This window comes from Megascapheus bottae, chromosome 1 (genome assembly GCF_031878675.1).
Source record: "Megascapheus bottae isolate mThoBot1 chromosome 1, mThoBot2.hap1, whole genome shotgun sequence".
Lineage (NCBI taxonomy): Eukaryota > Metazoa > Chordata > Mammalia > Rodentia > Geomyidae > Megascapheus > Megascapheus bottae.
In genome coordinates, this window is record NC_143509.1 from 64105583 (window position 1) to 64132306 (window position 26724).

General features: G+C 41.4%; 1 protein-coding gene across 9 annotated transcripts in view; it reads left to right on the forward strand.

The window, feature by feature from the left end:
* Zbtb20 (zinc finger and BTB domain containing 20) overlaps positions 1–26404 on the forward strand; it is a 703280-nt gene extending 676876 nt beyond the window's left edge. For all 9 annotated transcript variants that reach the window (XM_090346050.1, XM_090346059.1, XM_090346067.1 and 6 more), the window contains 2 exons: positions 12196–13827; positions 24120–26404. In XM_090346050.1, coding sequence (XP_090202176.1) covers positions 12196–13827; positions 24120–24541 — 2054 coding nt within the window. In that variant the 3' untranslated portion in view covers positions 24542–26404. The remainder of the gene's footprint in view (positions 1–12195; positions 13828–24119) is intronic.
* Positions 26405–26724: the final 320 nt, after the last annotated feature.

Genomic DNA, 26724 nt, shown 5'->3' on the forward strand with positions numbered 1-26724 from the left:
CAAAGTAGCAAGAAGTAGAGTCAAGTTCCAGAATTCTATTCCACTCAATATATTTTGTTTTTCAAGACTCATTGAAATCTAGGGATGGGCCAGGTTTTAGTCCTTGATGGGCTCCATCACTGACATTGATCTGCCCTTTAAAGATGCCCTGAGCCAGCCTTATGACTACCAGGCAATATGGCATTCCGTGGGATTTAAGTTGTTCTTCTTGTGAACCCCGGCCTCAGGTGATCCTTATCTTACAAGGAGGTGCCTTTTCATATCAGTCTCCACAAGCAGTATGCCAAGAAAAGTTCTGTCCAATTTATCTAGCTCAGTTTGATTTCATTTTTGTTTTGGAGATATCTCACTTATGTAGTTGAGGCTAACCTTGAACTCACAATCCTCCTGCCTCATTCTCTTGAACACTAGGATTACAGGTATATACTGCCACCTGACTGTAAAGATATGGCTGGTTTCCACATCTTTAAGGAAGTTGACAATTTTTCTTCCTTTTGTAAACCCAAAGCATTTCATCCCTTTTAGAGGACCTACATTAGGAAGGAAAAGTTTCTTTGGTGGCTTAAAGAGTTCTGAAACTATAACTCCTTTAGACAAGGCTTCCTTTAACTATATGGAGGCATTGTATTTCTTACCTTCCGGTATAGGAAGATCATTGTCTTCCTATATAATTATCTTATTAAACTTTCCTGACTCCATGGAAACAAACCAGAAAATTAACATCTTTCTTAAAGATTTCCTGTGCCTGGTTCTAAAATGAATCACCCTAGGTGGGTAGATGTGTTCTAGTTATTTCCTTTCTTTATTTTTTTTTCTTTTGCCAGTCCTGAGGCTTGAACTCAGTGCCTGGGCACTGTTCTTGGGCTTTCTCAAGGCTTTCTACCACTTGAGCCACAGCACCATTTCTGGCTTTTTCTATGTATGTGGTACCGAGGAATCAGACCCAGGACTTCATGCATGCTAGGCAAGCACTCTACCACTAGGCCACGCTCCCACTCCTGACCCACAGGATCATCCCTGTGCTTCCATTTTAACCACTCATAAGATTTACCATTTCCTTGGCTTTTCCTAATTGCTTTGAGATAGAAGGCCTTCACCTTTTTAGTAGCAACCTATGATGAGGCAAGTCTACACCTTCTGTACAGAAGTCTTCAGCCTCTTCCTGCCAATAGTGTTGCACCTAAAAACTAATTGTCATTTTGGAAGCCATTTCTTATTTTCAGGAGGACCCAAGGAAAAGGAATATTTCAATATGAATCATAAAATATGTGTTAAGCCAGGCACACTGGCTCATACCTGTAATCCTAGCTACTCAGGAGCCTGAGATCTGAGGATCTCAGTTCAAAGCGAGCCCGGGACTAAAGTCCATAAGACTCTTATCTCCAGTTAACCACTAGAAAACCGGAAGTGACACTGTGGCTCAAGGGGTAGGGTGGTAGCCTTGAGCTGAAAAGCTCAGGGACAATGCCCAGGCCCCGAATCCAAGCCCCACAATGGACAAAAAAAATGGTTAAATACAGTTTCATAATAACACTGCAACACAGGGAGAAAGAAAACTCTATGAATTATAAAGCTCCATGAGAATTTTAACCAGAAAACTTGCTGTAAATGACACTGTGGGATTCTGTTTTCTCACTTATTGAAGTCCACAGAAAAGTTTTCTCAAAAAAAAAATGGGTTTTTTTCTTACCTAAATGTAACCCACCACCAGTTGATATTTTTCTAAACCAGTGTTATTCCTGGGAATCAAACTAGATCATTAAACTTACTCGAATTAGAATTTGCTTTTCCTATTTAATAAGTATGTGACAATGTACTTATTGCCAAAAGGAGAAAATACTAGCAAGAGGATGCTATCTTTTATATAATAACTTTTTAGGTTTCTAATTTATTTTCTAGAAAAATAAAGTACTTAGCTTATTAACTATATATTCAAGTATACAGATTTCTCATTAAGACCTATCTAAAACCAAGTTCAAGCTGCATAACTGAATTTAAGTAGATCCTTTTGTTCATTTTTGTATCCCACCCACAGATGCAGCATCTCTGTATTTTTGTTCTCCAGATTTAGTGAACAAAGAAAAAGGTTACAATAGGGCAGCCGCTAAATTTGTAAGGAAAGAGCTTTAGAAGAAAAGAAAGAAAGAAAGAAACTCCTAAAAGGTGTCTCAAAAGGTTTACAATGTAAGAGGATTTAAAGGCATCAACTTCGGATTTCATTGACTTTTCTCCTTAGTCCCAGCAGGTCCTCTCTCCTCAAGAAGCCATTTCATTTCAACTGTGGAATAAGGGCAGAGGTACCTTTTAGAATGTTGTCTGGAATTATCTATCTATGCTTTTGTTCACAGAGTTAAATCTTTCATAAGCTACACTGTAGGAGAATGAGTTTCAGTGTTTTTATTCACTGAATTCAAATACTCAAAGCACAGGAACTCATAAAGCATGTGGTACTGCTTCATTTTAGATGTCAGTTTGACTGGATGAAGGATTACCTAGAAACCCAAAGGAGCAGGTTTCTAGAGGAGGTGAGCCAGTGAGTCCGAGAGGAGCAGGTGGAGAAGACACTCCAGAGAGAGTAGGCACCATCTCATGAGTTGGAGATCCAAAGAGTAGAAATGCAGAAGGCAAATTGTCATCTCTACCTAAGAAAGGTAGGAAACAGTCTCCTCCTGCCTTGACATCAGAACTTTAAGCTTACTGGCATTTTGATTCCAGGCAGCGACTTTCTTGGGTTATTCACCCCCAAACTGAGAGTTACACTAGAGGCTTCCCTGGTGCTGAGGCCTTCAGTCTTGGATGGAGCTATGTCTACAGGCAACCTATCATAGCACTGCACTGCATTAACCTTAATAAATCCCTTAATAAATCTTCTCTCATGTGTCCATGTACCCTAATCCTAACTATACAGATTTGGGCACCTAGAATGATCCTAAAGAATTAGGATTTTAAGAATGAGTTTCTTTAATTAGTTTTGAATTTCTAGAATTGACTCTTTAATCTGGTTAAACCTATCGATGCTAAGAACTCTGCTAATTCAGAGAGTACCAATACCGCTGCATAAACTCATTTTAGAGATACATAGAGAAAAATTTGACACACCCTATCTACCACTTATAAGATGCAAAAAATTTAGTGATTTAGTGACTCTAAAAAGGGAAGGAAGAAAAAAAGAAAGAAAGAAAGATCAAGACAGAAAGAGGAGAAAAAGAAAATAATTGCTTTTATGATAATAGACAAAATAACAAAAGAAAACAATGGGTTCAGAAATATTTCTTGGCTCTTGCTCCATATAACTCAAGTCAGAATTTTCTTTTTTGCCATAAGGCTGAAATTGATTAAAAAAACAACAACAACAACAAAAAATCAAGCAAAACACGAACAAGCCTTCAACATGTGATTGGTTGAATCACAATGAAAATTGATTTTTCAGTTTTTGTGGGTATCTATTGTTAAAGTGAGGACATTGACAAGGAACAGAATCCTGTTTAAAAAACAAACAACTCTAATGAGACAGGGGCATTCAGCTTCTTTATGGAGGAGACTTGTTGGTCAGAGGAAATGATCTCCCCCCTCCAAAAAAAAAAAGAAGCTCACTTTCCCTTCCCTTGTTCTTACAGCAGAGGTGACTCCTTAGCACCACCTACCGCTCCCACTCCTATAATATCCATCCTCCCAGTCGCCCCACCCACACTGGTTTTGCCTCTTATCCTCTGGGAGAAATGGTTGCATTCACTGCCCCAGGAAATAGTAACAGCCTCCCCTGCCTGGCAAGGTAATTTTGATTCTCTTCAGGACTCACTCTTATTGGACCCAACAGGACTCTAAGGAACAAAGTTTAATCCCTGAGGGGGTAGATCACACTAAAAAGCTCAGTACAACAACTTTGAGTTTTCTAATTTATATAAGCTGAAATTTGGGTTCACTTGGGGTAGTATTAAAAGGATCAGTCTGAAGTTAGTTTCTTTTTTCTTTTATAATTAGTATGTCATTTGTGTTGAGGATCAGTACCCAGATATTTTAATTTATACATAATCTCCCAGCTTCAAATTTATTTATTTATTATAATGCATAGAGGGGTTACAGTTACATTCTCCAGTAGTAGGTGCATTACTTCTCACACATTGATACCCCTTCTATCCCTTCTCATGTTTTTGTCCCCTTTCCCTCCCCCTACTCCCTCCCAATAATCTTGTTATCCCCCTTCCCTTTCCTATTTCAAATAAACAAATAAATGTATATATAATAAATAACAAATGTGTATACAAATAAACAAATGTATTAAATAAATGTATATACAATATGCCAGGTAACAATGTCAGATATAGTAACAATATGAGATTAACCAAAGGACAACAAGAGAAGAGAGATAAATATATATATATATATATGTATATAATTTCACACATATATATAATCTCTCTTGTGTCCATATCCTGGAGATCCTTTCATTTATCCTTATTTTATATGACCTTATGTATCTAGGTTTTGAGCTATGGTAATCCTCTGCTAGGAGAGTCCTAGATGTGTACTAATTATTACAGATGAGAAAAACCATTGAGCCTATGTTCCTTTGGGTCTGGCTTACTTCACTTAATAGGATTTTTTGGTGACGTCATTCTTTCTGCATATAAGTACCACATCTTCTTGATCCAATCATCTACTGAGGAGCATCTGGGTTGGTTCCATATCTTTGCTATGGTAAATAGTGCTGCAATGAACATCATTCCTGGGTCACAGGGGAGCTCTATGTTTAGTCTTTTGAGGAATCACCATACTGCTTTTCATAGTGGTTGAACTAGTTTGCACTGCCACCAACAGTGTAGTAGTGATCCCTCCTGGCCACATCCCCACCAGCATCTGTTGTTATTAGATTTCTTGATCCTGGCCATTCTAACTGGAGTGAGGTGGAATCTCAAAGTTGCTTTGATTTGCATTTCTTTTATGGCCAGAGATGTGGAGCATTTCTTCATGTGTCTATAGGCCATTCTTATTTCTTCTTCAGAGAAGTCTCTCTGTAAGTCTTTGGCCCATCTTTTAATGGGATGGTTGTTTTTTTGAAGATTAGTTTTAGAGTGATTCAATTTTTTAACTCTAGATATAGTTTAGAAATGAGGCCTTTGTCTGTTGTATGGTAGTGAAGATCTTCTCCCACTCTGTGGGCTTTCTATTTAACTTGCTAGCTATGTCCTTTGCCATACAGAAACTCTGCAGTTTAATGCAGTCCCACTTATCCAGCCTTTCTGGGTCTTTATTAAGAAAGTTTTGCCCTGTGCCAAGGAGACCTAGTGTATCTCCTATTCTTTCTTGTAAAGTTTTCAGGGTATCCGCTTTTATCTCCAGGTCTTTGATCCATTTGGAATTAATCCTGGTGCAGTATGACATAGAAGGATCCAACGTTAGTTTTCTACAGGTGCTTAACCAGTTCTGCCTGCACCTCTTGTTGAAGAGGCTGTCTTTCTTTCATCCTATTTTGTTTTTGCTCTCTTAGCAAAGATTAGGTTGCCATAGGTCTATGGGTTGATTTCTGGGTCCTCAGTTCTATTCCATTGGTCTTCAGGCCTATTCTTGTGCCAGTACCAAGATGTTTTGGTTACTAGAGCTCTGTAATAGAGTCTACAGTTTGGTATTGATATTCTTGCAGTGATGTTCTTTCTGCTAAGAATTGTTTTGCTATACAGGTTCTTTTATTATTCCATATGAAATTTTGGATTCCCAGCTTCAAATTTTGAGGTACACCTTCCTCAAGAAGATATCAAATAACAGTATGTTCAAATGTGCCATTGTCAATGATTTGAAAGATGTGGGTATGGTGACTCCTCCCCTCAGATCCCATTTGACTTAATACTACAGAAAAATCGTTGTTTAACAAAAGTAGAAGTCAGTGGTGATTCCAATTGCAGTTACTACATTAGATATAGCTTAATTGCTTGTGCAGATGGGTCAAGTCAATGCCTTTTACTCCATACTTTTCTTATACCTAACAAATCATTTGTGTGTTTGTTTTTCATTGGCAAGACCTACCTCAGGAATATCAACTCATAATCCTGTGTAATAATTCAACACTCAAGGATCTTGATCACCTTTGTTTTGTTGCAAGATACATTAATTGATTATAGTGATGACTAAAAGCTAGTGTGCATGGATTAGCAACTACCTATTCATAAAATATTTGTGTTTCAGAGGATGGGAAATAAATCTAAAATTCAGGCACTGTCTACCTCAGTGAAATTCTTAGGCGTCCTATGGTGTAGAGCTTATCAAGGGATCTCTTTTAAGGTGAAGGTGAAGTTGTTCTGTCTGTCATCTCCTACAAGTAGAAAAGAAGCTCATTGCCTAGTATGTCTACTTGGATTTTGCCTAATGACAGAAGACTCTAATATAGTCTGGATTTCATAGTAAGACTCTGTCTCAAAATATCCAAAAAAAAAAAAAAAAAAAAAGGAAAGTCAGGGAGAGAAAGTGGTACAGGAAAGGAAAGGAAGGAGGAGAGGATGGGAAGAAAATGGAAGGAAGAAAGGAAAGAAGGGAGGGACAAAGGAAGGAAGGGAGAGAGGGAGGGGCTCACAGTCAAAATGTTCAAATGAACTCTATTTTGCTGGTGAAATTAGAAATGTGTATTAAGTTTGTGCTTACATTTTATTTCAATTTTATAACAATATCTAATTTGAATGGTCCAAAAATGTTAAAAGATTTTCCTAATACCTGTATTAACTGTCAAAAGGAATGTGCTCTGATTTTAAAAAAAAAGGATTCAAACAAGCTTTTGTGAAATAATAATTAGTTTCAGCAGTTGGAAACTGCTCAACTCTGCCCTCCTCTTCCAGAATCAGTATTTGTATTTTATTGTTCCACACTTCTTTCTACTTTTGTTCTTCAGGTTGTTGATTATTCTCTTCTGAATGTTAACTTTTAAAACTTTGTGGAAACAAACTACCTTTTCATATAAAATAAGCTCAAGTAAATGGGAACTATAAGATCAACAAATTTGATACATCAGATTTAACCATGATTTGATGAAGCTGTCAGTTTGAAATGGGAACAACTTAAAAGAAAGACACCTTAATCTCAGCCTGATCCATGCATCTATGTCCCATCTCTAGAAGTTTCTAGCGTTTCCCAATATTGCCAGCAAGTCATAAATCCATCAGTCATTAATGCATTAATTAGATCTTAACTCCTTTAATCCAGTTCCCTCTCAATAAATGGAACCACCATCTCAAAACCAAGCCTTGAATACATACATGAGTCTCGCAGGATGATACATCACATCCACACTTTAATTCCCTCCTTGGGAAATGGTCCAAAGCATCTCGTGTTTCACCTAGAAATGACTGAACTAAACTGTACTAATCTTCTTTTCATAGGCTGGTGTTGTGCCTGCTGCTGGGGTAATGAAGGTTGAGTATGCTAGCCATGTAGGGCCAGAGCAGGAGAAAGTCTGACTCTACCAGATGTCTTCCATTTGGATAGGTGCTTCCCCAGTGCTCCCACCAGCCTCCAAACTTCATGAAGTGCCAGTAAAAGGGGACCAGGAGGAACTGGAACTTTTGATCTGATTGTTGGAACCTGTGAGCAGGAAACTTGCAGCTCTCTTCCAGTGGCAGGCGGCAGACAGGTGTACTGTATCCAGGAGATCTTGCTCCTGCCAGGAGGCTGGGGAAGCCATGAGGCTGTCACCAAAACACATACCTGCAAGCAGCACCAACATGAAATACCTAAAAATCATGCTTAATCGCCTGCACTATGGAAAGATCAACCTCAGCACACCATAGGTATCAAAAGACAGGAGTGAAAACAACCATCATGTGTGAGGAGGCTGGGTTGTAGAAGCCTGGCACCCCCAAGCCCTGAGTCATGTGCCAACCCACTTACTTCCTCTGAGCCTGGTGGCCTAGATTGAAAGCTCTAGGGCTTTTTGGACCTGCCATTCGGCTTAGACCTGTGGACTTGACTGAAATTCATCCTGGTTTTAATTTGAGAGTTGGTGTTTCCTCTCAAGCCAGAGACTACAAATTCCCATCCCCCACCCCTTCCCAATACCTTATCTTTGCACTCATTTTATATATCCTTTGCTCTTCTGTCTGAGAAAGGACTGGATTTCACACCTAATTAAAAGAGATTGTGTTGCCTGCTGTTTCCTTTCTTGTTCATTTTCTCTTATGCACAGGCAGCTTTTTATTCTCATGCTAAGTCCTATCCCTGGACCCCTGCAGCTTAAGGGACAGGCAAGAGCAGAGTTCCTATAAAACAAAGAGCCAAGCTCTCTACCACGTATTTCTCCAGTCAGATTTCCCTTCCGGACTCACCCCTGATTCATCCCCATCCATTTGTGCTCTCTCATAAATGGTCACTTACAATAAATACATTTTACCACTTTCAGTAGTACGATTCTTTACATGTTCCCAGTGAATGCCATCACAAGCTGCCTTTATGTTTTTACTCTGGTGAGAAAAGGGTAGGCTATTATTTTAAAACACACAGAGAACTATTTTTTCACTTTACCATCAGTTCTATATTCATACTTCTGTGGGTTGCTTTAGAGTGGGGAGGTATCTTCAAATACACTAAGTCTATGTAAAGTTGGATGGTTTTGTACAGTTGACAGAGTTGGGGTTTCGTAGGCAGAGAGGCTGGTTGTTTTGTTGTGTGTGGTTTTCTTTTTCTTTTTCTCTTTCTGTGAATACCCAAATGCCTATTCAGTGCCAATCTAAGAAAGAATAGTGTTAGCATTTTCACACCAATCCTTCCTATACAGTTCTTGAATAACCATCCAATCAAGATTTGTTTTCAATGGGGAACAACTCTTCTACAGTAGAGTATTTCAGATTTATTCCATTGGAATCTATACATTAATGCTCATTGGATGAAAAGGACATGTTCACAAAAGCCTGGATTTTGCCTTGCCATGGCAGAAACTTTCTCACTGTATTAGTGTTAGAAATAAAAGAAAGCCTGGGAAAGGAATTGCCCCAGCATTGTGTGCTGGAGGAATGAGGCGCGCTTGAATAGAGAGACCGACTTCCTCCTTTACATCTGTCTCCATATCAGCAAAGAAATGATTCAGCCTTTCATGGCTGCTCTGGCAGGATAGGGCCATGGAGTATACTCTAGGAGATGTTTCAGAATTATGTTTATAAAAAATGCCATTAGGCTTATCAGGTTAGTTAGGATGGGGGGGCTCACGTTTGTCTGTGGTTTTTAAACAGTTGGTGATATTACAGCAATAATACTAATTCACTCTTTAGCAAATAAATTGAGTATATAGAGTGACGAAATCTGCAGTCCAGGGTATTCAAGGAAGAAGTCTGAATTCTTCTCAAGAAATTGTGTGTATGTGGGTTAATGACAGCTTTTGTGTTCACAATTTCTCATCTCTATGCTAATGTCCAATATAGCTTCCGCTGTTTTATTTTTATTCTTCTGAGAATAAAAATGGCCCTAGAGATTCTAGCAATTCAAGTTTCATTCTCCAGTGATCTTTTGTACATAAAGGACCATGAGTTCTAATCCCAATCCTGTCACTTGCTAACTTTTGAGCAACTCAGGTAGATACCTCAAGAGCCCCAACTTCCTCTTACAACAAGTAGGGATAATAAGACCTATCATGAAAATATAGGATTGTTGCACGAAACATATGAGATGTTACATGCCAGAGGGTTTTTGCACACTATAAAATACTGCATGTATATTAACTATTATGACAACTTGGATAGACTTCTACTAAAATTATCTGGAAGAAGATAGCTGTCATCTGTGACATCTCCACTGTTGCAATTATGACTGATGCTATGATCGAATATGTATTGTAAGGATATTTTCACCTGTGTAGGGAAAGAAATATTTTAATAAGGACATCCTACTCAGAGATGGTGACTTTACTGCCATCTATTATAGCAAGTTTTACTGCCTCCTGTTTTACTGGTGTGAAAGATAGGCCTTAGTGATAGTAAAGTTATCGAACACTGAACATTTTAATACCATTTCTGTGTGTGTGTGTGTGTGTGTGTGTGTGTGCGCGCGCGCGCACACCCGCGTGCACGTGCACTGTTAAGACTTAGAAACATGCCTGTGGAGCCTTGAATATGTTGCTTAATTTCCCTGGCCTCAATTTCCTTATTATAAAATATATATTATAATGTACCATATTCCCTATCATTGCTCTGAGGATTAAATAGAATAATATGTATACGTAGTTGTGATAGTGTTTAGCAGGTGATAACCTCCTAAAAACCAAAAATCTCACTTTGGTTATTATGGTGGTGGTATTCATGCAGAGGACTCAACAAGAATCAAATTCTTTTGACTGAGTTACTGAAGATCTCTTCTTGGGATATTGATGTCTTCCTCTGGGGCCATACTTTACAATATTAGCACAATTATAGGAGATTTACTATGATTCTTCTATGTGTCCAAGAGAATTTGCTTTGTGTAAGTGAAAAAGATGGAAGCTAGACTTGCTTTCGGGGAGAAAGAAGGAATGTTCTTATATAAATTAATGCAAAATATATTGTGTGAACTCAGTGCTTGAAAGCACTTACGAAGCTCAAATAGTGTGAGGGTGATCAAGTGGAGTAGTAAGGCTTAAAAGCTATTAGAGCTCAGACTTCCCTGAGCAGGTCTCCTATATTATGACAGAGGAAAACAAAACAGAGTCAGGTATTCTACTTGTCTATAGTCTGATACCTCCAAGATTTCTTCTCCCAAGGTACAGATCTGGATCCAGAGAATACCTAGTACTTGACTTTCTTTCTTCCCCACCCCCTTTTTTTTGCCTGCCCTGGGGCTTGAATTCAGGGACTAGACTCTGTTCCTGAACATCTTTGTGCTCAGTGCTAGCCTTTGCCACTTAAGCCAGAATTCCACTTCTAGCTTTTTCTGAGTAGCTTACTAGAGTTAAGAGTCCCACTGACTTTCCTGCTTGGGCTAACTTTGAACCACAATCCTCAGCTCTTAGCCTCCTGAATAGCTAGGATTACAGGCATGAGCCACCAATGTCTGGCTTGACTACTACTTTTTGAAAGCCCATTTATTCTCAACCAGACCAGAGTAGGGATTTGATGGGAGAATACTTTGGAGAGAGGAATTCTTGAGGGGTGAGACAGAAATACAGGAAAGCCCCTCTAATTTAGTGCCATAGCCACCTGTTTTCCAGTATTGATATTCCCAGTACCATGCCTTGTCCACACGAGGGGTGCAGGATAGCCGTCCCAATGGGTCATGCTAGCACAGGTTCCACATAACCTGTTTATTAACAAGTCTCTCTATCAAGTTCTGTTCCCTAGCATCCTGATACCTAGTGTGTTCCATTCCTGTTTTATTCCTCTCTCTTGCCTGCCCTAATTGTTGTTCCCTTTTAATCTGAAACCAACCAGTTTGATAGTAGAACGATTGTTGAGTGCACTCGGGCATCCCAGGTCAGCACAGCCAGCAGTGGTCTTTTGGGCATTCCTTCTTCATGAAGCCTCAGAACATCTCAAATGTCACACATAATCATCCTAGAAAGTTCTCGAGGCAGTGGTCAGCGCTGAGAAGAAGAATGAGTAGATACGGGAAGCAGCTGGACGCCCCAGGATCTAGCTGATCGCACACATAGCCACCCATCCTCCAGGAAACATGGTGGCTTCTACTTAGCTGCATTTAGTAGACGTCTTCATCTGGGTTGAATTATTATTTTTTTTTCCAGTCCTGGGCTTGAGCTGAGGACCTGAGCCCTGTCCTTGGACTTTCTCAAAGCTAGAGCTCTACCACTTGAGCCACTGCACCATTTTTCTGGCTTTTTCTATGTATAATGTGGTACTGAGGAATCGAACACTGGTCTTCATGCATGCTAGGCAAGCACTCTACCACTAGGCCAAACTCCCGGCCCTGAATTTTTTTGCGTCTGGGATCTGGCTGTAGTCATATGCTTTATAAATCGACGGGAAGGGGATTTATCTCATAGACTACGATGCATAGTGTTGTTGTGTGATTGGAATATGGAACTTGGATAAACTGGGGAAACTCTTCCAAAGCACTTGGGCTGTAGACCCATGTAAAGCCAGGTCCTTGAGGACAGACAGGTCTTCGTGGCTACCGCCCGGTGACCAAGTGGGGACTCCATCGGACCCCCTCTGCGCCTGCTCCCGGGGCGGGGGTGGGGGGCATGCCCAGAGCGCACGTTCTGACCCACGCCCGCTCTGCTTCCCTCCACTGCAGGTGACATCAGTTGCAAGGGGATGACCGAGCGCATTCACAGCATCAACCTGCACAACTTCAGCAATTCCGTGCTCGAGACCCTCAACGAGCAGCGCAACCGTGGCCACTTCTGTGACGTGACGGTGCGCATCCACGGGAGCATGCTGCGCGCGCACCGCTGCGTGCTGGCGGCCGGCAGCCCCTTCTTCCAGGACAAGCTGCTGCTGGGCTACAGTGACATCGAGATCCCGTCGGTGGTGTCGGTGCAGTCGGTGCAAAAGCTCATTGACTTCATGTACAGCGGCGTGCTGCGGGTCTCGCAGTCGGAGGCCCTGCAGATCCTCACGGCCGCCAGCATCCTGCAGATCAAGACGGTCATCGACGAGTGCACGCGCATCGTGTCCCAGAACGTGGGGGACGCGTTCCCCGGCATCCAGGACTCGGGCCAGGACACCCCGAGGGGCACCCCGGAATCGGGCACGTCGGGCCAGAGCAGCGACACGGAGTCGGGCTACCTGCAGGGCCCCCCGCAGCACAGCGTGGACCGGATCTACTCGGCGCTGTACGCCTGCTCCATGCAGAACGGCAGCGGGGAGCGCTCCTTCTACAGCGGCGCCGTGGTCAGCCACCACGAGACGGCGCTCGGCCTGCCCCGCGACCACCACATGGAGGACCCCAGCTGGATCACGCGCATCCACGAGCGCTCGCAGCAGATGGAGCGCTACCTGTCCACCACCCCGGAGACCACGCACTGCCGCAAGCAGCCCCGGCCCGTGCGCATCCAGACCCTGGTGGGCAACATCCACATCAAGCAGGAGATGGAGGACGATTACGACTACTACGGCCAGCCGCGGGTGCAGATCCTGGAGCGCAACGAGTCCGAGGAGTGCACCGAAGACACCGACCAGGCGGAGGGCACCGAGAGCGAGCCCAAGGGGGAGAGCTTCGACTCCGGGGTCAGCTCCTCCATAGGCACCGAGCCCGACTCGGTGGAGCAGCCGTTTGGGGCCGGGGCGTCGCGGGACGGCCAGGCCGAGCAGGCCGCGGAGCAGGCCGCAGAAGCCCCGGCCGAGGGCGGCGCTCAGCCAAACCCGCTGGAACCCGGGGCCTCCTCCCCCGAGAGAAGCGGCGGCGAGGTGGAGATGGACGGCTCGGTGGTCACCATCAGCAACAGCTCGGAGAAGGCCGCCCTGCAGCAACAGCAGCAGCAGCAGCCGCCGCCGCCACCTTCCGTCAACACGTCCATCGGGCAACCGCTGCCCGGTACCCAGCTCTACTTACGCCAGACGGAAACCCTCACCAGCAACCTGAGGATGCCTCTGACCTTGACCAGCAACACACAGGTCATTGGCACAGCTGGCAACACCTACCTGCCAGCCCTCTTCACCACCCAGCCCGCGGGCAGCGGCCCCAAGCCTTTCCTCTTCAGCCTGCCGCAGCCCCTGACCGGCCAGCAGACCCAGTTCGTGACCGTGTCGCAGCCGGGCCTGTCCACCTTTACCGCACAGCTGCCAGCGCCCCAGCCCCTGGCCTCCTCGGCAGGCCACAGCACAGCCAGCGGGCAAGGCGAAAAAAAGCCTTACGAGTGCACTCTCTGCAACAAGACTTTCACCGCCAAACAAAACTACGTCAAGCACATGTTCGTACACACAGGTGAGTGCAGGCACCCCCAGAGGCCCGGCCTGGGATGGGGGGGAAGGGGGGAGAAGGCGGCAGAAGGGAAGGTGTGCTAGTACATGCTATAGTGTTCAACTCGGGTCCTTGAGCTCGGACTTGGCTTTGTCACTCAAGGCTGGTGCTCTACCACTTGAGCCAGGCTCCACTTCTAACTTGTTGCTGATATACATTGGAGATAAAGAGTCTCAGGACTTTTCTGCCCCTACTGGCTTCAAACTGCAGCCCTCATAGCTCAGCATCCTGAGTAGCTAGAATGTCAGGCATGGGCTACCAGCTGGCTCCTCCTTTAGATTGTAAAGATCCACTACTACAGGCCTCTTCTAGAACCCTGACTGTTCCTTATAGGAATGAAGTGTCCTGCCTCCAAAACACAAAAGCTCAGCCGCAGCATGTGCTTGAGATGTCCAGCCTGCAGTAAAAGAAGCATCAGGACATCATGCAAACCATATTTGAGTCTCAGAGATAAGAGAATGCAGTCGCTAAGAGCCAGTGTTCTGGAAGCAGATTAGCCGGATTTGAATTCAGGACTAACCACTACAAATTTTTGTCACTTTGGGAAAAAGTGATAGTATTTCTACACCCCAGTGTCCCTGTCTATAGAATGAGGAGAGTCATAATACCCCTTCCTTGTAGTACTGCTTTCAAGAGTATATTAACTCATGGGCACAAAGTTCTTTTAAGCGCTTCTACTGTATAGTAAGCATGGTATGCAGTAACTATAAGGACTATTAAGATGGTTTTGAAAAGAAGGCATTAAATTTATTCTTTTGACTCCAAATAAAAGAACTGGATTAGTGATCGGAAGCTCCAAGGAGAGTCTTTCAACTAAGCAAAAGAATCACAGCTGCTTTAAAATACAACGGACTGCCTCCAAAAAACTAGATTCCTGTAATTACAGATATTGAAGTTCAGAATGCGTTTGTAGGAATGTTACAGAGCACACTCAGTCTTCAAGGTGGGAAAGATGAGTATTTCTCTGGGTTCTGTGATTCCAGAGCTAAGATCTCCTGACCTCCCAGCCAACTCTTCTTTCCTGACTCCATAATGGGAGATTCGAGTTTGGCCTAGTGGTAGAGTGTTTGCCTAGCAGGCACGAAGACCCAGGTTCGATTCCTTGGCACCACATACATAGAGAAAAAAAAAGCCAGAAGTGGTGCTGAGGCTCAAGTGGTAGAGCTCTAGCCTTGAGAAAGTCCAAGGACGGTGCTCAGGCCCTGATCGCAAGCTCAGGACTGGCAAAAAAAAAGAAAAGAAAAGAAGTAGGAACTCCATGAAGGTGCCTTCATATATTTACACGACCACCAGGCACCTAAGAATACCCATCACAATGTTAACAATGATATTTGAAGTTCTTATCACAGTCACACTCATAAAAAACCAGGGACATTCCCCTATTAAACAATAGTTTTCCAGGAAAAAGTTACACATTTGAACCTGAATACAAAAAGAAATTAGTCTTTCAAAGCAACCTTGCTTCTCAGCTCAAACTGGAAGGAAAATAAAAGATAAAAGTTTAAATTGAGGCCTGAAGAGCCATAGATACATAGATAAGATGCCTCTCTATGGAAGTTGACTATCCAATTGAAATGCTACATTACCTAAGATGAATTTTGCCTTCTTTGTAGTACAGCTTCAGTAAGAACATTGTATAACTTAATGTATGAGTCGTTATGTAAATCATTTATACTTAAATGTTCATACTTCTAAATAAACATAGAAAATTACAGCTAAATGTAGGCAAAAGATGAAGTACTGGTAAGACACAATGTTTATCAAAGTAAATGTGAATGTGGTAATAAATTGATATCAATATAGATAAATTACTCAAAGAGCACTTTTAATTATTTTTTAAATGTTTACTTAGTATACCATAATAATATCAGGTGGCTTTATTATGGTAGTTTCATAGATGTGCAAAAGGTACTCTGAGTAAATTTACTCCTTTAGCACATCATCCTGGTTTTATTTATACAGCACAAGGTGCTCTCAAATTGTGTCCTTTCCTTCCTATAACTAGCTACTTTATAAGCCATCAAATTAAGGATTCACTTGTGCAAGTATCTCCTTAGCCAGACTTTGCCGCCTTACATCCATATCTCCTCTCCTCTTCTGTGCATTTCTTCCAGTATACCATTCAAACAGAAAGTCTACACATTCTATTATTTCATATATTAAAATAGGGCTCTCAATTTACAACAGAAGTTTTCCATTGCACTACCAACAATTTGATGACTAAATACATTTCTCCAGTAGACTATCAAGCGATTCTTTAATGACCCAAATAACTAGATATTCCCATGAGAAAATCAACAATTAATTTTCACATTTTAAATTTTAAAAAGTAAAAACCAAATAACTCTATACATCTAAATTATGCTCAAAGAATGGTGTTCCTATTTCTAACACAGTATAAAGTCATCAGTAAATTATGAAAAATGTTTGCATTGGTGTTATAATATGACCACATCTTATACACCAAATATATTAATCAGGTGCCTCATGATAAACACCAATAGCAGCCACATCCTATCATTATTTGACAATGTCGATCTGGAAAGACGATCTGTATTTCAAGACTTCTGTCTAACTGAAGGAGTCCCTAGCTAACAAAGTTTAGGAACAAGTGGCCTAGATTTTTCAAAAGGCAAGACAGCCTGAACATGGGGAGATAATTCAGGACCTAGATTTACGGTGGCCCACATTGCTGAAGTTCTCTCTCTCTCTCTGCTTTTCTTGGGAAAATATTTTTTTTAAAGCAGAGCGTTCTGGAGCCAGGACTTTGGTCTAGTGGTACAGTACTTGCCTAGCATTCACAAAGACCTGGGTTCAATTCCTAGGTACCACGTACATAGAAAAAGCCGGAAGTGGTGCCGTCGCTCAAGTGGTAAAGTGCTGGCCTTGTAGAAAGCCCAAGGACAGTGCTCAGGTCCTGAGTTCAAGCCTGAGGACTGGCAAAAGAAAAAAAAGTCAGAGCCTCCTAACTTTATAGGAGCTCAATAGAAGTGATAATTATCCAGAGCAAAATTTACAAATGTTAGTACAAAAAGATTCTAGAATGTCCTGGACATACTTGGCAGAGCAGAGATGAACTTGATTTTCCTGCTTCTGTGAGGAGTTGCTTGACAGAATCAAGAGCAAAGAAATCACTACTGGACAAATATCCTAACCTGCATAGTAATTAACTGTGCATTTAATTAACTCCCAGGTTTTAGGTAGATGATACTTGCCTTCAACAACTTCAGAGAATCAACCCCACGGTCTGGATTCCATTTAAAAATCACCTGTAGGTCTACATTAATGATTCACATATTCAAGAAGGGAAGTGTTTGAGACAAATAAGTGTTTTTCATTTTGGCTTTGGAGCCAAGTTCTGGAGTTGTGAAGTCCACAATGGTAAAAACAGTAAAACAGAGTGGGACATAAGTGAAACAAGATGGTCCTGGAATTGGAGGAGCTAGGTCCTCTGTGCTCTGCCTTAAACAAGTCCCTTGATTTCACAACTATCCATTTATAGAAGGCATTTAAAATGAAAGTTATGTATTTTGCATTTTGAATAGAGTATTAATTTTTTATTTATCACTTGCTTTCACCCCAATAAGCAGGAGACATTAAACTTTGCTGGTGCTCTCCTCCTTCCTCTCCCTCTTCTGTCTTTCTGTCTGTCTGTCTCTCTCCCTTCTCTCTTTCACACACACACACACACACACACACACACACACACACACACACACACACCATATTTCCTTCTTCTTGAGATTTAAATGGTAAGCAATGCCACAGATCTTGGTTTTCTCTTGAACTTCCTTCATAACAAGGACCTTTGTTTTGTTCTGTTAGGATTTTTCCCAAGAGTAAAATTCCTTCACCTAATCATGCTTTACCCAACGCCACGCAAACCATGTACGACTTTATTATCTCTAGGAATTTTCATATTCACCTGCTACTGCTTCCTAAGAGTTGGGAGAAAGGAAACCTCCAGCCTCACAGGTTTAGAAGCCTGAGAACTTGGGAGAAACAAAGACATCATTCTGTTATGGAATGATGCAGGGCTCTTCCATACCTTCTCCCAGAAAAAGAAGAAAAAAATAGAGGTCAAGTAAAAGAATGAAAGGGAAACTGAGGATATTCAAGGGATAAGCCTTGCTGTCAAATTTATGTAAAAACTTCTTCCAGGTGGAACTTTCTTTTAAGATCCAAACTTAGGGGTTTTTTTGCTTTAAGAATCTATAAATGAATATGGGCTAGCATATGTAGTTGCTTAGCAAATGTTTGTTGAGTGAGTATGTAAATGAATGTTCAAAAATGTGGGCATGCTTTCCAGGAGAACTTAATTCAAGGGACTTATACATAAATGCATTCTTGTCTCAGTAAGCCTTTTAGATTTTTCTCTTTTCTTTTTCCTTTTTATTTTTAAATTAGCCTGAGAATGCATTGTGCACATATCTGTACTCTCACATTTTTCCCACCAATGAAAAATAGATATTTTGGGCATTTTTCTGAATCATTAACAGCCCATTCATTGGTGACTGCATTTAGTCCATTGATAACCTGTTCCTATAGCTTTACTTATTACTTGGAGAAGCTCAGTGATTTCAACCATGAACCAATGTAAATAAATACAGTAATGGAAGTAGCAAAACAACACTACCAATGGGATAATAATAGTGATACCAAGACAATAATGTGATCATCTTTATATGAAGCTATTAATTCAACCAGTCCAGGGAGGTAAGCCTAGGTTGTCTAACACAGCAGCTCATACCTGTAATCCTAGTTAGTCTGGAGGCTTAGACTGTAAGGATCACATTTCAAAAGCCGTACACACAGAAAAGTCTGAGACTCCATTTTCAATTAACTAGCAAAAAGTCAGTCTAAAGGTATGGCTCAAGAGGTAGTGTGCCAGCTCTTAGCAATAAAGCTGAATAGTCCAGATGCTGTTGGCTCATATTTGTAATCCTAGCTACTCAGGATGCTGAGATCTGAGGATTGCCATTCAAAGCCAGCCCAGGCAGAAAAATCTGTGAGACATTTAGTTCCAATTTAACCACTAAAAAGCCAGAAGTGAAAGATATGGCTTAAATAGTAAGGCACTAGCTTACCACTTGTACAGGCCCTGAGTTCAAGCCTTGGGACCAGCAACAAATAAAAAAGGGAGGAAAGAGGGAGGGAAAGAAAGAGGAAAGGAGGAGAAAGCTGAACAGAAACATGAGGTTCTGAACTCAAGACCTGGTGGTATTGGCAAAAAAAAAACAAAAAAAAAAAAAACAGGAGAAGGAACAGTACCCTAGAGACTGGAGTAACTTCAGTTCAACGTGGGCTTCAGTTCTTCAGAACTTAATAGTAGTCATGTTACGTTACAAGGTTGCTCTGATAATTGAGCAAGTTATGTGAAGGCATGTTGCTATGTAAACTAAAAATTCTCAGGTTCACTTAGTAACATATATGTTATGTACATTTTGGAACATAATCCTGAAAGCAAGAAATTGTTCACAGATGATAGCATACAAGAGAACCAGGGTGGGCTAGAATCTTGGTCCCAGCTGTCATTGATTAGTTAGGCAACCTTCAGGATGTTAGTACAAATTCTTGAGATGCTAATACCTACTCCATGGAATATTGATGGTGTTCCCTGAGACACTAAAAATTCTACTTACCATCAAAGTATCTTAATTGTCACTAAAGCCTCAGATGTGTTCTGAATGCAGAGTCTCCCCAAGAAGCAATCCCTCCTAGATAGCCACTGGAAAGACTAAAAAGGATGACAGGCTATCATACTAACTGTGTGTAGGGATGCGGGCTTTCCTTTAAATAGCCTCCTCTGTGTGGTGAGAAAGCTATACAATTCCCTCTAACTACAAAGCCCTGTTACTACTGAATCGTTCCCATTTTCTGATTTCCTTCTTCCTCTCCCCCACTTTTTTAACCCCTTCTTATGCCACAGAGAAGGGTAGGCATTTGTTACAGGAGAAGATAGAGAGGTAGGGAGAAAGAAGCAGGCAGGAGCAGTGCTTCTAAAAGTACTCCAGTGACAAAATTTGTTGCCTTTTTCACAGCCCAAGAAACTCCCAGCTAGATTAGGAAAGAATCAGCCTCCAGTACAAGCTCACTAGTCAAAACTGAGGCATCTTGACCTATAAGGATGGCTTTCAGAAGAATTTTATGAGCTTTGAGCAGAACTCTCTCCATCTACCATCTACCACGCTCACTGTTCTTGCTCTCCCTCTCTCTCTCCCTCTCTCCCCCCTCTCTCTACCACACACACACACATACACACACACACACACACACACACACACACACACACACACACACACCACTCATAATACAGTTTAAGTGTCCAAATAGTCCATAAGGAGTCGAAGACCAGGCACTAATAAAATGCAAAAAAAACTTTCTTCACTTATAGAAATAGTAAAGGCCTCTTCCTTCAATTTCTTCATCTGCACTTTAGTTTTTCTGCCTCCAGCGCTCAATTGATACTTTCTAGGACCTCCTCCTATGCTATGTGTTAACATTTTTTTCATGACACCACTTATTTCATTAGCATATATAATTGAGAATGGGTTATACTATTTACTCCAAATTACATAGCTGCAGTATAATCACCTACTTTATTGATCATTTGAAACTCTTTTTTTTTAATTAGGTCGAATTCCCTCTGCATTGTAAGTTATTTCTCGGTACAGTGTTTTTAGCCTGGGTTATTTCTCAGTGCACTGCAGGTTTTTATCTTTAGTTCCTCTGTGCTGAATGAAACAGTTTAGCTTTTTTGAAAATGACCACATATTCTATACTAAGCACCTGATGTCTTTAATTGCCAAAACAACTTCACAAGACAGCTACATCTTGTACTATTCTCAAGTTATAGATAAGAAAACTGGGGCTTAAACAGATTAAATAACATTCCCAAGTCACTCAGCAGAGGAAGTGGAATGCGTATCTAACTGCTGTCCCAAAAAGGATCATTTTCCAGAGAAGGGGCTGGTATGTGCCAGCTGCCCTTTGTGTGATCATTCAAGCATCCCTTCCTAACAAACCAAACTTGCCGTCCATTGCTGACCATAGACTCAAACCTGGAAAGCCGTATTTTACCATTTATTTGTCTTCAAGTGTCATTCCTTCACTTGGAGAGCAACAATCAGCAGACTACATCTGTTTCATATTCAGCTTTGGATGCTCTCTGGTGATTGCCTTAAGTAATATTCAGGGAAATAATAGAAAAGTGCTAACCTTCATACTAAGTGGTGGTAGAGCTTCAAATGTAGATATAAGCTGGCTGTTCACGCCTGTAATCCTAGCTACCCAAGAGGCTGAGATCTGAGGATTGGAGTTCAAAGCCAGCCTGGGCAGGAAAGTCCTTCCAATTAACCACCAGAAAACCAGAAGTGGCTCTGTGGCTTAAGTGGTAGAGCACTAGCCTTGAAATGGAAGAGCTCAGAGACAGTACCCAGGCCCAGATTCAAGCCCCTCAATTGGCAAAAAAAAAAAACCAGACACCTGACTAATCTGAAGATCTAGCCCATTTAATCAGACAGTTCTGAAATGCCTATGCGTACCACTACAATCCCTTAATAATGGTAATGAACATCTTCTTTAAGGAGTTCACAAGCACTTTGTAAACCCTTTTCCTCATTAATTAGCATACCATTTTTCTGTGGCCAGGAAAGGAACTAGATACTATGTGTTAGTTTAAATATGGCACTGCTAATGCACTGAGTAAGCAGGTTGCCCAGAGGTCATTTGCTGACAAGGCCAAGACCAGAGTCCTCAAGAGGTATGTGTCACCCTGAGCAGGAGACCAATAAATCCACTAAGGGCCATGGCAAGCACATAGTCCATGTCCTCATTTGCAGAAGGCAAAATGAATCCAGAGAGCTGAAAACACTTAAAAAGCCCAGGGTCATAGGAGTAATTAATGGCGGAACTGATACTACATGCATACCAACTACACACATATATATGCTATGGAGGGAAAGATGACAACTGTGAAGAATCAATTTATAGCTAGAGTAAAAGGGTGTGAAAGTAAAGAGCTTTCATCAGTGACCTTGCCTAGAGAAAAATCATTCAGTCAGAAGGTGAAAGTTTTGAACAGCAAGAACATTTTAACTTCCTAGCAGCCAAAATACCATCAGGAACTTAAGGCTTGCTTCCCATTAAAGGTGACAGGTGAACAATGTTTAAAAGACAGTTGGCCATCCTATAAATTGGCCACCATACATGATACTGAAGCGCAAGGATCACAAAGAACAGCTGAGTTCCAAGCATGTTTACAGCTGACAGAAACGTTGCAACTAAAAATAACTGCATGACTGTGTCTCTTAAGGAATCTCTCATTTAAAAAAATTACCAGTATACACACTGTGCATAGATTGAGCTCTAAAACAAATTGAGATTATTAACAATAATCCTTTCCTAACTTCTCCTGTTTTCAGCCCAAAGTAACACTCTTTTAGCCCTAAGAATCTCTGCTTCATATTGGCCCATCAATGTGCTTCAAAGCAAACACTTTTATATTTGAAAACACAACAATTGATGAAAGTTCCACAAAATGGATCATGACAATAAAAGCATTTAAGACTGAGCCTAGCATATAATAAGCAGTCAATACATGCTTTTTGTTTTTATAGCTCTCATTACCACAACATGTCAAACCTCCTCTGTTTCATAATGGATAAAAATGGAAGCACAGTCAAAGTACATATTTTAAATAAAAGTTAAGTTTGAGAAGTAGATTCCTTGTCTTGCTGCATAGCTCAGATGTTGAAATATTAGCCTAGGGAGTTTCAGACTGTGGGCTTTAGGCCAGGTCATGGTAGAGTATAAAAGAGGGATTTTCTGAGGTAAGTGCCTACCTTTGGCAATCAGTAATGAGATGGGGGAGATGTATCAAATATCTTAAGATAGTCCATCTCCTGTGTCAAGAACAGAGAACTGCGAGAGCTTGAAAGTGAATAGGGCAAACAAAAACTGCTTTTTAAGTAAGAGCTGTCATAGACCCATGACTTCACTTATAGAAGAATACTTCTTGTCATCATTTAGTGACTAAGCATTCTACTTACCTTATTGTTTTTAACTCGTTCAATCATTTGGCTTCTGAGCCAATAGAAAACTAAGACAATACACAGAGGAGGAAAGAAGAACTGCCAACAAGCTAAGAAAAAAAAAAGGCAGAAAAACTATTTCAGAAATTGACCTGAGAGTTCAAACCACATATGGAACCATTTAATGGGGGAGAGGGTGTAGCGTTGTAACAAGAATACCATGGAAGTATTCCCACAACGCTGTTGGTGGTCTGCAAAGTGATTTCATATGCACTTTATGTCAACACCAGCACAATGAGGTAAGTACAGTCCTGCACCTCAGAAGCACTGGATGATTTGTCAGCATGCTGTGCATGGTGTTGATGCTTAAGTTGAACAAGATCTGAGGTCATTATCCTGTTCCCACCTAGTCAATTTACACACCTGGGAGATCACTCTGCAGCCAAGACCAAAGAGCCAATGAACCCCGAAGTTTTGTGTAGGAAGATCTCTGCCTAATACAAATTAAAATTGAAAATCTAGTTCTTGCAGAATGACTTATTTTATACTGGCAAATATTTGAGGGAATTAAACTCAGTAATGGGTGCCTTTACTGGGCACAACAGTGCAGGTGGGGAGTTTACCTTATAACTTGGTGCCAAAAGAACCAACTTCTATATGACTAGTCTTCTCAGTTCCCTCAGACTGCAGAGTTCATGCCTGTGAAGACTGTGTTTTAGTTTCTTAGATAATTGGAAGCCATAAGTCCTTAATGATGACATTGAAAATGACTCTTAACGGTAGAGTGCTAAACCTTGAGGAACGCCCAAGGACAGTGCTCAGGCCCTGAGTTCAGTCCCCAGGACTGGCAAAAAGAGAAGAAAAAAAAAAGGACTCTTTAAGAGTAGCCATCCCTTCTCTCCCCAGAATGACTTTTGAAATACTTGAAATGCTAAGAGAAGGAATTGTCTTGGATCTTTCCAGGAGAGCCATTTTTGGACATGGGAAAATGGACTCTGAGAGTTTCTCCAGTGTCTGTTGTCTCTGATCCTGAGAGACCAGGAGGGCCTGGTTCTTTCCAATCATGGATGAGATTTCATTTCACTTTTTAATTTTTTTTCCTTCTCTCTTTTTTTTTTTCCTTTTTGTTGTTGTTGCTGTCTTGTTCTTCTGTCTCTTCCTCCCTTGGCTCTTGTCTCCCTGTGCCTCCTCTGTCCTGCCTGCTCTCTCTCCGCACCTCCACAGGTGAGAAACCCCACCAATGCAGCATCTGTTGGCGCTCCTTCTCCTTAAAGGATTATCTAATCAAGCACATGGTGACACACACAGGCGTGAGGGCCTACCAGTGCAGTATCTGCAACAAGCGCTTCACCCAGAAGAGCTCGCTCAATGTGCACATGCGCCTCCACCGGGGCGAGAAGTCCTACGAGTGCTACATCTGCAAGAAGAAGTTCTCCCACAAGACGCTCCTCGAGCGACACGTGGCCCTGCACAGCGCCAGCAACGGGACCCCTCCAGCAGGCACTCCCCCGGGGGCCCGCGCCGGCCCCCCGGGCGTGGTGGCCTGCGCGGAGGGGACCACTTACGTCTGCTCCGTCTGCCCAGCCAAGTTTGACCAAATCGAGCAGTTCAACGACCACATGAGGATGCATGTGTCTGACGGATAAGTAGTTCTCTTTCTCTCTTTCCTATGAACAAAACAAAACGACAACAACAACAACAACAGCAAAAGAAATAAACAAAACAAAGCTATGGCACTAGAATTTAAGAAATGTTTTTGGTTTTCGTTTTTACCTTCTGTTTTTGTTTTTGTTTCGTTTATTTTGTACTACATGAAGAACTGTTTTTTTGCCTGCTGGTACATTACATTTCCGGAGGCTCGGGCGAACCTTTGTTTGCCTGGTCTCCCTCGGATGGTGGCCTTAAGGCCCGGTAGTGTTTCAGGAGCTCCACTGGTTGGGTCTCTAGCTACTGGCCTCTAAATACAACCCTTCTTTACAAAAACAAAAACAAAAACAAAAAAAAAAATCTCTAAAAAAAAAAAAAGTAAAAAAAAAATTTTTTTTTCACTTGTGAAGAGCACTACGAAATATATAACAAAATCTAAAAGGCCTACTGTCTTTAAGTACACCGCTTGCAGTGTTTCAGTGGACATTTTCACAATTCTGGCCACTTGGACTTCATAGTAACCAGTTAAAAACTGTGGGAAAAAAAAATCACTTCTGGTTGAAAACCCAGAGGAAAGGCCCTGCTGTTTTCCACCTATCACCATGTCTGATTTCACACAAGGGCTGTGGAGTGGGAGGGGGCTGTGGGCTCAGTGGTGTGGGAAAGAAAAAATGGCATGGCAGGCTTCTCTCTCCCCTATTCTGCCCAGACAGCCCTGGCCCACCTTCTTCACCCCTCACCCCCTGTCAGCAGAAGCCAGGAAGACTTGGACAAGCAACAAGCAACAGTGGCTATCGTAATTTATTCAGTGTCTTCGCTGAGCCCCAGCCTCAGCACAATCAAGAGGGACTTTCATGAAAGGCAGGAATGCAGATAAAACAAAGATATCAGAGATTTGCACCTATGTTTCTAGGTACAAGAGAAGGATTATTTCCAACAATCTTTGCAAAAAAAAAGAAGTGTCAGGATATATTCTTGTGGAAGAGAAAAAGAAAGAGAAATGGAGGGTGGGGGGAACAATAAAATGTTCTTGAGGCTTTTTTAATTCAAAATTTTATAGAGGGGCAAAGTGACGTTTACCAGATAGAATGCTGATTTTTTTAATATATTTACAACAGTATTTGTGTAAAAAAAAAAACAAAAAAAGTGAGATTGTTAAAAGTAATTTCTTTTTTGTTTTGGTTTTGCATACACTGCCACCAATCCCTTCTCTTTTATTTCACACACACATATATATATATATATTTTTTTGGTAAGTCAAGACTGTTAAGGTTAGCGATACTGCTTCCAGGTAGAAAGACTAAAAAAACAACTAAAATTATATTTGAAAGAGAGGAAGGTTATTTTCTTCATTTTTTTATTTTTCTTCATTTTTATTATTTTAAGTATTGCCTGGGTTTATGGGGGGCTTCTATGGGCCCTGCCCACCCCTGCTGTAATTTGAATTGCTGCTTTGTATTTTGATATGTAGATTCTTGAATTTTAGTAAGCTTAAGTTACTCGGCTCATTCATTTAGAAGTCTATTCTTTTTCATAGGAGGGACTTTATCTTTTAGAAGCAGATTTTTGTGCTCCAAAATTTCATTGAACTTTTAGGATTCTATCATTTCTATTGACTTGGCTATTTTACTTGGATGATACACTCTAGTAGGTCTAGAGATCTTGACAAATGGATTTGATTCTTTCATGCTCAGCCAGGAGGACTTCACAGAAATCTTGCCATCCCTGCTCACCCTTCATAATTGTTATGAGAAACCTGTTACAAACCATGATGCATAGATGACAAACTTTCTTTCTTCCTTTCAGATAGTACCTTCTCACTCTTTCCACCATGGCTAAGAGGGCTAAAGTGATCATTCTTTAGATGATCCTTACTTTTTTTGAAAAGTCTTAGGGAAATTTACAATTTCCCTGTCAATATTCACTACTCAAAAGGCCACCAGTCTGTTGTAGCCAATGACCCTCTCTCTTCCTTCATTGACTTTCTCTCCTCGGTCTTCATCAAGAAGTCATAATAGAGATTTTTCCATTATCCATGGTGTCTTGAAGGGATTCTGATTCAAACATAGGACTTTTTCAACCTAACTAATAACTCCCCAAATGATTTCATTACCAGGCATGGTTTAACACACTTAAAAGGAGTAGTAAATCTTTAAACAAAGCAGAAACACTAAACTTAAAT